The sequence below is a fragment of the Lutra lutra genome, chromosome 8 (assembly GCF_902655055.1).
Source record: "Lutra lutra chromosome 8, mLutLut1.2, whole genome shotgun sequence".
In the NCBI taxonomy this organism is placed as follows: domain Eukaryota; kingdom Metazoa; phylum Chordata; class Mammalia; order Carnivora; family Mustelidae; genus Lutra; species Lutra lutra.
Genome location: NC_062285.1, coordinates 51,459,366 through 51,470,237, shown reverse-complemented (window position 1 = coordinate 51,470,237; position 10,872 = coordinate 51,459,366). Strand labels below are relative to the sequence as shown.

The window sequence follows — 10,872 nt, the reverse complement described above, 5'->3', positions numbered from 1 at the left end:
GAGACCCATGGAAGGGCTGGGAGCAAAGTTCTCCAGAGGGCACAGACATCAATGCTGGACTGTCGTACCCATCACTGGAATAGAGGAAGCGCCTTGTCTCAGATGGGGTTATGGAGGGTTGGGGCAAACAGGTTCAGCCGAGAACTCCCTTGGCCCTTCCTATATTAAAGCCAAAGGTTGTGCTGAAAAGGAAAAATATAAAACAGATCCCCCACCCCTGGCCCACCCTATCCAGAATCCCCAAAATAGGAACATCAAAAAGAAAGTTTTAAGCTTTGTTAATTTTTTTTTCTTTTTCCTTTCTTAAAAAAAAAAAAAAAAAAAAGTAAATAAATTAGATAGCCAACAATGTGGCTGGGCTGGAAAAGTGGGGTAGCCATAACCAGGCCATTCTTTAAAAAAAAAAAAAAAAAGGGAGGGAAGGAAATACAAACAAAGGAATTATCAAAATAACTGGTTAGAATCACAGGGCTGGAGAGGGGTCCATGGAACTGTTATCAGGTAGGCAGTGCCTACCTGATTTCAGCAAAAGCCAGAGAGCTGCTTCTTGCTGGGCACATCCACCCCAACAGACTAATCCCCTACCCCCAATGCTGTCATTCCCTAACGTTGAGAAAAAACGTAGGAAAGCAGAGCTCATCTGGAAAATCCAGCATCCCAGCCTGCACACCTGCAAAACCAGCAGGAGCCTGCGCCCAGCAGGTGGGCTGGACAGGGTATTGCTTGGCACAGAGGTCCAGTCTTCCCGTAAGGGCCATCAGTTCCCCTCAGGGCCGGTTACTGGCCTCACTGCATATTTCTAGGGTTTCGATTCCACCCTTACCATTTCTTCAGGATGTCTGCTCCCCAGAGCTGCCCTCTCATGCTGTTTAGTGTCAACAGGCCTGCCCGCTCCAATTCCCTGGTTTTGGAGGAGGGGGAACGATCAGATAATCCTCACTCCGCCCTGATCCTCTAGAGAAAAGGAATTCTTTGTGCTTTCTTAAAAATATCTAGAACCAGGGACCCTGGGCAGGAAAAGAGATATAGAGGTGGGGACTTTTCCCAAACTGACTGAAAATTTACAGACATCTTAGGGGAAGAAATTAAGCAAAAAGAAGGAATCTGGGTTTCCCACCTGAAAGGCTGAGCAGAATGCCCTGGGCCCTTCAGTGCCAGAAGAACAGGGAAACGGTGCGGCCCACATGTAGGCCACTAAACTGTGGATAGGAGGGAGGACTCAGGGGCCGGCTGCTGGAGTGATGGGTCTTCTGGTCTCCATCTCTTCCTGCTAGCCCATGGAGATCTCCTATATCTCTTCCACGCCATGCGCAAAGATCATGACAAGGCCCGGCTCCTGCACCATGTCGTCACCCATGTGCTGGTTTTCACAGGCCATCACAACGACAGCCTGCTTGCCAGGGATGCGCTTGGCCACATAGTTCTCATAGTAGCGCCGGTTCATCTGTCTTGTCTCTAGGGTGGCCAGACCCTGCGGCCAGCTCCGCTCGTGGGCATTTTCAATCAGCTCGTTGACGATAGAGGCGGGACAGCCACTCTCCACCAGGGAGCGCTTGATTACAGCCTGGAGTACAGCATCTGGGGTCGAGATCATCCCTCCCCAGCGGGTCACTCTTGCGGGCTGCAGGGAGTTCACCCACCTGTGTGGACAGGGTGGGAGACGGTCACTCCAGCTCATCCCCCTTCTGTGCACTAGGCTTTCTCTCCTAATAGGAAGGACCACCCGCTCTGCACTCAGCCTAACCCTGATCTTCCATCTTCCTTCTTCCATCACTGGTTCAGAAACTCCACATCTTTCCCTGGTTGGTCCCATGTGAGTCACTACTTGTCACTCACTCACCAGATTAAACTCTACAACTGAAGAGTTTCTGTCATTTTTCTTAAAAATCCCAATACTCAGCACCTACGGTGTCTGGCACAAACTAAGTGTTCAACAAATGGGTACTGATTGAAGCCCCAGTTCCTGTGCCCCACGTGGCGCTATTTGCACGACATTTATTGATTCACACCTAGAATTTACAGGACTCCAGCACTGCAAGGGATTTTAGACTGCGCTTTGGATCACTCTCCTGGATTTGCATTCGCTCTCTTTGGATTGTAAGCTACCTGATGACAGGGACACTATCTCTTTCTTCGTGGCCCTCCTAGCCCTCCACAGCCTTTAATGCAGGGCTTGGTACCTGCAGGTACTTGCTAAAGTCTGGATGGACTGCATCCTTGGGTAAGCTCTCCCTTCCATCCACCCAAAAGAATATGAGAGATTCTCTAGTGGGCTGAAAGTTATCCTCTTCTCTGTTCCTGTCCTTCATCCCAATGTCTGAAAAGCGGTGGCCCCCACCCAGCCCTCTTATTACCCTACTTCTGCCACTCCCCTGCTCCTCCTCCATTCAGGGCTTGGTGCAAGGACATGGAGCAAGGGACTCCGCATCCTGAGTGACACTCACTCTAGGATCTCGTTGTATTCAATTGTCTCCTCCAGGTTCTGCAGGTTGGGGTTGACGCTGCGGATAGCTCGCATGTATGCCTTTAGCAGCTGGATATCTCGCTTCTGTGGGAGCGAAGAAGAGTCAGAGATGATGGTTAGCGCAGACAACAAATGAAAGACAGAAGTCTGTCTTAGAACGAGGGTGACTGAGCGCTCTGAAGAACACCAAGACCTGGCAGCTTCATGAAGATGGAGATATGACAGTCTCATTCACAGCTCCTTATCCCTGGTGCTTAGCAGGGTACCTTCTTAGAGGAGGCATGTAATAAATGTTAGGTGAATGAATGACACTGATGGGATGAAGGAAAGGGAGAAGAGCTCCAGGCTGATTCCCTCCCAGGCCACAGGCAAAGTATCCCCTTCCCTGGGCACACACACACCTGTGCAGACCTGCATGTTCACAGGGGCGCTCCTCACCCCCAGTTACCTGCACATGTGCACGGCGTGTGTGTGCGCACGCACACACACACACACACACACACACACACACACACAGCTACGCACAGTTACATATCTGTTTAACACACTTATCTGCATATTAGGGACAGGCTCATGCCTATGTTCTCTGGGGCCCACCTGCTCGGCCAGCTGATGTTTATGCTCGGCTGAGGTCTTCTCCAGCTCTGCGATGCGCGTCTGCTGCTGCTGCACCACGGAGCGCAGGTGCTTAATGCAGTTGTGATTTGGCAACTCATCTTTGGGCATCTCCAGGCTGCCACCCAGAGTGGGCAAGAAGAGCAGAACGGGAGCATTCAATGGGACATGTGGGCAAAGGCAGGAAATTGAGAGGGCTTTCTCCTAGCCCAGATTTTCGAATATGCAGGCCTCCCTCTCATTCCCTTCACTTCCTTTTCCCCAGCTCTGCTCCCCGTCCCCACCCCATACTCCTTTGCTCTCTACTTTTTCTGGGCCTCTTTCCCTTTCTTTTTTTTTTTTTTTTTTTTTTTTAAGATTTTATTTATTTATTTGAGAGAGAGACAGTGAGAGAGAGCATGAGCGAGGAGAAGGTCAGAGGGAGAAGCAGACTCCCCGTGGAGCTGGGAGCCCGATGCGGGACTCGATCCTGGGACTCCGGGATCATGACCTGAGCCGAAGGCAGTCGTCCAACCAACTGAGCCACCCAGGCGTCCCCCTCTTTCCCTTTCTAAGACAGTGTTTTATCTACCACATGGCTCTCCTATCTTCCTACAGATTCTGCCTGTACACTCATTCCTTCTGAGAAGCCCTAGATTCACGGCCCCAGCTAGCAGCATTTAATCAAATACTTCACACCCCAAAGAAAGGGAAAACAAAAACAAAAACAAAAACAGGGCAAGAGGAAATATGAGAAGCCTAGAAATTAGAGCAGTCAGTCTGAAAAAGAGAAAGGGGGTACCGGGCTGACAGGGAAGAATAAAGGAAATCAGTCCTTATTATTAGCACACCGACAGGGAATTGTTGCCTCCTTTCCTTTATTAAAGCAAGAGGGCAAAAATCATAGTTGGAAAAGCATCACGGAAGTGAGATCGGGGCAGGGAGCCAGGGAGGCCAAGGACACTCCTTGCGTACATTCAGAGGAGACCTCCTGAGCTGATGGGCAGGGGATCTGGAGATGGCAGAGTGGGGACGGGGAGTGTAGTTGGTGGTGGGGTGGGGGGAGGTCATAAACCGGAAGGCCCTTAACTGTGTGGGGCAGAGGAAGGGAAGCAATCTTACCCACAGCCCTGCTCACAGGTCACAGGCCGTTTGGGGTTGTGCTCACAGTCGCTGAGGTGAGACATGAGGTTGTCAAGCCGGACAACAGCACTACAGCCAAACACAGCGTTGTCGCAGGCGATCTGCAGCTTCGACAACATGTTCCGCATGATCCGAGGTACTGGGCGCAGGTGGGCGACAGTCACAACGCTACGGTCCACTGGACACGTCTGCTGCTGAGAGAACCACTGGGTGATGCAGGCATTGCAGAAGGCATGCTCACAATGAGGTGCCTAGAAGGAAGAGCAGGGCAAAAGGGGCACAAGAGAATTAGCCGGAGCTAAGAGCCTGAGTATGATAAGTCCACAAAGCCACTCAAGCTCCTGAGCAGCTGCCAGGACCAGGAGTCCCCGGGGGTCACAGCAAAGTACAGATGCGCCACGGTCAAGGCACTGTGTAGGGACAGGCTTCAGACAGATTTCCTGCGCTCAGGATTCCAAATGGATTGTGACATTAGACAAACAAGTACAAAGTTATGTAACAATAAGAGGTATAAATGATATTCCAGGACAATAGGAGAGATGACATGAGGCAGTTGATTATTAATTGCCGACTGGATTGCATACACAGTAACTGCCAAAATCCAGAGGAGGATGAGATCTTTCTAGGCTAGGTCAGTCAGGGCAGATATTTATGGAGAGGACAGAATTTGATATGGGTCTGGAAGGATGTGTGGAGCGGACACAGGGAAGAGATTTAGTGGCAGAAATACAATGTAAGAAAGCAAAGCAAAACAAAACAAAAGACTGGAACTCCTGGTGAGAGGTTACAAGTCCTCTCTGTAGGGGCCCAAGCTCCTATCTTGTGAGGGTTGATCTGAGGCATTGCCCTGAATCTTAATGGGAAGGCCTAGCCTCCAAAGTAGGGTCATTTTCTCACAGAATCACATTCTTTTCAGTTTCATAAAGATTGTATTTCAGCTTACTTTCTTGATAACTCAGATAAACTCTGAAATTAATCCCTCAAAGTTAGAGGATTCCCAGGCTTCTGTGGAGACACCATCTGCATGGGACAAACACAGCAGGCACTTAGTAGTTGATGAATAAATGGCATGCCATGTCCCAAATACTCTGCTAGGTGCTTAAGATACAAAAGACAGGTTTTGCCTTCAAGATGCTCACAGACACCAAAGACTGGAAACGCAGAGAGACCTTGTAAGAGAAGAAGTCATTCTCAGGGCACCTGGGTGGCTCAGTCAGTTAAGTGTCTGCCTTTGGCTCAGGTCATGATCCCCGGGTCCTGGGATCAAGGCCCATATAGGACACTCCACTTAGCGGGGACCCTGCTTCTCCCTCTCCTTCTGCCTGCTGCCCCCACCCCTTGCCTTGTGTGCTCTCTCTCTCCCCCTCTGTCAAAATAACATCTTGGGAAAAAAAAAGAAGTCATTCTCAATGTCACTAATCCAACTGCCAGTAGATTTTTATTTTTCACTCAAAGACATATCTGAGTCTTTTCAAAATCTTTACAGACCCTATCTCCAAAAAACCCCCTAAATTTGTCCACTTTTCCCCATCTGTCCTGCCACTAACCCAGTTTAAGCTATCATCTCTCACCTTCATTATTAAGTATGTCTTCTAGTTGGCCTCCCTACTTCTACCTCACCGCTTTGTAATTCAGGCTACCTTCATCAGCCAGAGTGATCACCTCAAAATGAAAACTAGATCTTATCACTCCCCTGCTTAAAACTTTACAATGGCTTCTCATTGTGCTTAAAATAAATCCAAACTCCCACTCAGGACCTATAAAATTCTGCTGGATTTGGCCCTGTGCCTCTGACCTCTCCTCACCTCACACCATGCTCCCAGCCCTATGTTCAGGCCATTCTGGCCTCCTTTCTGTGCTTTGTTTACATCCAGCTCACTCCTGCCCCAGGATCTTCACTTTTGTTGCTCCTCTTTGCCTGAAACGCTCTCCCTCTAAATCTCAGCATGAATGTCCCCTTATTATTCAGATCTCATCCCAACTGTCACCTCTCTCATGATCAGCCCATCGAATCCTGCCACCCCTACAAAAATATACAGAATGTGCTATGTTCTGTGTAAGAAAAGTTGGACAAATAAACTAATACAAAGAGTTAACTGTCGGGGTGGTAGGGATTACATGGGCTGGGACGAGGACGGGGACTGTATGCCTTTTTTTTTTTTTTTTTTTGATAGACAGATCACAAGTAGGCAGAGAGGCAGGCAGAGAGAGACAGGAGGAGGCAGACTCCCTGCTGAGCAGAGAGCCCGATGCGGGACTCGATCCTAGGACCCTGAGATCATGACCTGAGCCGAAGGCAGAGGCTTTAACCACTGAGCCACCCAGGCACCCGACTGTATGCCTTTTTATACTGTTTTGATTTCTGAACCGTATGAATTTACTGCCTATTCAAAAATTAAATAAATATGTCGGGGGTGGGGGGGACCTGGCTGGCTCAGAGGAGAGTGCAACTCTTGATCTCAGGGTTGTGAGTTTCAGTCCCATATTGGCAGTAGAAATTACTTAAAAAAAAAAAAAAAAAAAAAAAGAATGATGTAGGGAAATCAGCATTCCTAGCACGTGCCTTCTACCCTTGGTATGTGGCTGCTGACCTGGCATCCTGAGGTCTGCCTGACCTGCTTGCTCCTCAGAAGGCAGGGGTGGGGGAGTGGGTGTGGCTCCTTAGACTGTCAAGAACCAACACTGACTTCTCCACACGTGACTCACACCTCAAATGACAGTGCCAGGGGAGGGAAGGAACTGACACAGCCCATGACCTCTTGACACCACCAGGAGAGCTAGCTACATATCCAGCCAATCTGCTTCTAATGGCAGTAGGCTGCAAAGGCCTAGGCAGGGAATAGATCCAGGGCTAGCGGCCGCTGGAATGCAGTCTGATTTTCAGTCAGCTTGGGCATCTGCACTCCTTTGGGTGGTGGAAAACTGGAGTAAGAATAAACCCAAAGGATCAAGAGGAGCCCCTGGGAGCTGTATAAGCAGTGAGTGGGGGAAGGGCCATGAGACCTCACTGACTAGTGTCCTGGTTTGGAGAATGGGATTAGGTCTAGCTAGCCAGGAGGGGCAGAGGATTAATTGGTATTTACAGAGGGCGGCCAATAAGAACCATGCAGGATGACATCCACGAATACTACTGCTAAGGATTCATCTCCCTCATTATACTTGCCTGTTAATCAGGAGTTTCTCCTCATACTTGCCCCAGGAAGACAGACTCTGATCTGGCAAGGCTTGTAGAGAAATGACCTAGTGAAGGGGGCAGCTTTCATATCAAAATGCAGAGTACAAGGCTGCATCAAAAATTGTTTTTTCTAATAAATCCCAGGAAGAAAATAGGACAATACATACAGTTCCCACTCCCTGTTAGTTAGTTAGTAAGTAGGCTGAAAAGGCCTGCAGGCAAACCGGCTGATTAAGTGAAACATGACATTATCTTGAGAGAGAACTTATCAGGAAAGTCCAGAAGTTCACTCATAGCTAGGAAGATGGAACCTAGTAAGAGCCCCGGCAGAGGAAAGGAAGTTCCTGAGCTACTGTCAGAAGACAGAAAAAAATTTCTGACCAATGTAGTGGAAAAATCTCAGCTCGGCCTCAGAAAAATCTGGAGCACTGGACTTCTGTGGCATCCGCCTCTAGACAGACTCTGGAAGACCCTGTTCCTTTCAGAGCCGTCACTACGCCTCTGTACCAAACCTCTAGTCTCTGTCCGTGTGGCTGTCAAGGGGGTCGGAGGAGGGGAGCCAGAACACAGTGCCTTCCCCATTGGTCCCATCGCCTATATTTTCTATTAGCGCTACTGTCTAGGCCCCCCCCCCAAAACTGCCATCAGACCAACTCACCTGGACTGGCTCCTCCAAGACCCCACTGCAAATAGGACAGATAAGGTCTTCGTCAACATCCCCCTGGAAACGGGTTACATCATACCCCATGTCTCATCACTGAAACCCAGGACCTAGAAGGAGCAAGAGGGGGGGGAAAAAAAAAGCCAGTTCAAAAGAAGCCAGAAACGTGTGCCAATTTGCACTTACTGTCAAGATCTATTCATTTGTTCAACAATTATTTACTGAGTACCTACTATGTGCCAGTCATTTGGAGGGGGAAAATCTGACTCAAGAAACTTAATCTAATGGGAGAAGATAATAAATGAGCATACATTTAAAATATGAAATGACAAATGCCTTGACAGGGCATTATGAGGGCAAAAAACGTGGATACCTAACCCAGGCTGGAAGGAGAGGGTGATTTTGGGAAGTTTTATGGGAGCAGGTGTCATCAACAGGACAAGCAAGAGTAGCTAGGTGTTGGGGATTGGGGCAGGTAAGGGCATTAGCATTAGGGCTGTAGGAACGTGAAATTGCACATTCAAAAGCCCAGAAGCAAGAGGACATATGATGGATTCAGGGAACTCTGAGTGGTTCAGAAAATGGCTGATCTGAAGGATCCAAAGGAGGGAGTGTCTAGATACAAGGCTAAAGAGGCAAGCAAGGGTCAGGCCACGAGAAGTCTTACGTAAGGAGTTTGGGCTTTATCCTGAAGGCTATGGGAAACCACTGAAAGACTTCAAAGGAATGATGCAATGAAAGTACTCTTCACTCTGTCAACACGGGTGAGACTGGAGACAGGAAGAACGTGTAGGCAGGAGAGACAGTCTGAAGTTAGGTGGTGGTGATGAAGATAAAGAAGGGAGGTTCAGGAGAGCAAAGATTCAAAGAGCAGGGAGGCTGCCGTGCCTCTTCTTCAAGCTTTCTAAGGGTTAAACCCAAAGACGTCACTGAACGGTGACTGAAACCCTCCTGTGGATTTCCAGCTGGTGGGCTAGCTGGATTGAGGATGGGCACCTAACACAAGGGCAGCCACACCACAGACCAGCCATCAGTTATGATGGCCTAGAAAAGATGAGATAAGTAAGAGGGTTCTTGGGAATTTAGAATCACACTGTCTGACTTAAAAGGGCAGAAAGAACGGGATACAGAAAGATCTCGCGAGGTCAGTGCAAGTTGAAGTACAGCACTGGATTGAGTCAAGTGACTGGATTAATCGGCTGCTATTCACTAGGCATGTGACCTTGGGCAGGCTATATGAACTCCCTAAGTCTATTTATTTTTTTAAATACATAAAATGGGTATAAATAATAACAGAAGTGACTTTCACAGAGTTATCCACAAAGAGATGATGTATATAAAACATTTAGGGCCGCTTGGCTGGCTCAGTCAGGTAAGGGCCCAACTCTTGATTTCAGTTCAGGTCATTGTCTCGGGTCATAAGATCAAGCCCTGCGGTGTCCTCTAAGCTCAGGAGGAAATCTGCTTCTCTTCTTCCCTCCTTCCCTTTGCCCCAACCCCCAGTAGCACATGCTCTCTCTAAAATATATAAATAAGGGGCGCCTGGGTGGCTCAGTGGGTTGGGCCGCTGCCTTCGGCTCAGGTCATGATCTCAGGGTCCTGGGATCGAGCCCCGCATCGGGCTCTCTGCTCGGCAGGGAGCCTGCTTCCTCCTCTCTCTCTGCCTGCCTCTCTGCCTGCTTGTGATCTCTGTCTGTCAAATAAATAAATAAAATCTTTTAAAAAAAAAATAATAAAATATATAAATAAATCTTAACAAAACAAAACAAACCCATATTTAGCAAAGTGCCTACTGGCCCATAGCAGACACTCAACATACAACAGTAATCACTATTTATATGCATGTTTAATTTCTACTACTTGATTAAAAATTCCTTAAGAGCAGGGGCGCCTGGCTGCCTCAGAGCATGTGACTCTTGCTCTCAGGTCATGAGTCTGAGCCCCACGTTGGGTGTAGAGATCACTTAAAATGAATAAATAAATTAAAACTTAAAAACAAACAAGTAACTAAAAATAAAAATTCCTTAAGAGCAGAAACTTAGGTTCTATATCTAATGTAGCACCAAGCAGAGTTCTTACATGTCACTAAAATGTTTGGTGCATTCATATGCTGCTTTCAGTAGGAGCTTCCAGCAGTGAGAGCATATAATCTCCTATTTCACCTAACATCCCATTTTCTGTAAATAGCACCGGTTTTTCTTTGGGAATCACAGCCTGCCTCCTTGTGGACCCAACCCAGGACAGTGAGAGTGATGCCTGGCACCTCTATGGAGCTCTGAAGGGTGTCTTTCCCCGAGGACTGCATAGCTGGTAGAATGTATAACCCAGAGTGGTCAGAGATCATTTCTGCCATTAATGAGGAAGGTCTGTTTATAGAATGAAGGCAATAATGAAGAAAGCAGAGCTGAGGGGCGCCTGGGTGGTTCAGTCGGTTAAGTGTCTGTCTTCAGCTCAGGTCATGATCCCAGTGTCCTCGGATTGAGCCCCACGTGGGGCTCCCTGCTCAGTGGGGAGCCTGCTTCTCCCTCTCCCACTTCTCCTGCTTGTCCTCTCCCTCTGTCAAATGAATAAATAAAATCTTAAAAAAATAAAGAAAGCAAGCAAGCAAGGAGAGCTGAGAGATAATTCAGATGAGATCATTTGAGGTCCTGCATTCCCCCATGCCTGAAGCCACAATCACCTTTTGAACACAGTTACATGAGCCAACAAATTCCCTATTCTGTGTAGGCTAGTTTGAGCTGGGTTTTTATCTCTTTCAACTGAGGAAAATGCTGGGGATGCCTGGCCTGGCCGGTTCAGTTAGTAGAGTATGAGACTGCTGATCTCAGGGTTGTT

At 48.1% G+C, this 10,872-nt stretch overlaps 1 protein-coding gene across 3 annotated transcripts in view; it reads right to left on the bottom strand.

Annotated features, from left to right (window-relative positions):
- Positions 1-315: 315 nt before the first annotated feature.
- The window catches only part of RNF41 (ring finger protein 41), a 30,510-nt gene continuing 19,953 nt past the window's right edge, over positions 316-10,872 (bottom strand). For 2 of the 3 annotated variants that reach the window (XM_047743542.1, XM_047743541.1), the window contains 5 exons: positions 8,035-8,147; positions 4,181-4,452; positions 3,062-3,197; positions 2,445-2,548; positions 316-1,640 (listed from right to left, as the gene is read on the bottom strand). In XM_047743542.1, the coding sequence (XP_047599498.1) occupies positions 1,289-1,640; positions 2,445-2,548; positions 3,062-3,197; positions 4,181-4,452; positions 8,035-8,124 (954 nt within the window). In that variant the 5' untranslated portion in view covers positions 8,125-8,147 and the 3' untranslated portion in view covers positions 316-1,288. Of the gene's footprint in view, positions 1,641-2,444; positions 2,549-3,061; positions 3,198-4,180; positions 4,453-5,144; positions 5,225-8,034; positions 8,148-10,872 lie in introns of those variants that run through there. The other variant, XM_047743543.1, reaches the window with a different exon arrangement.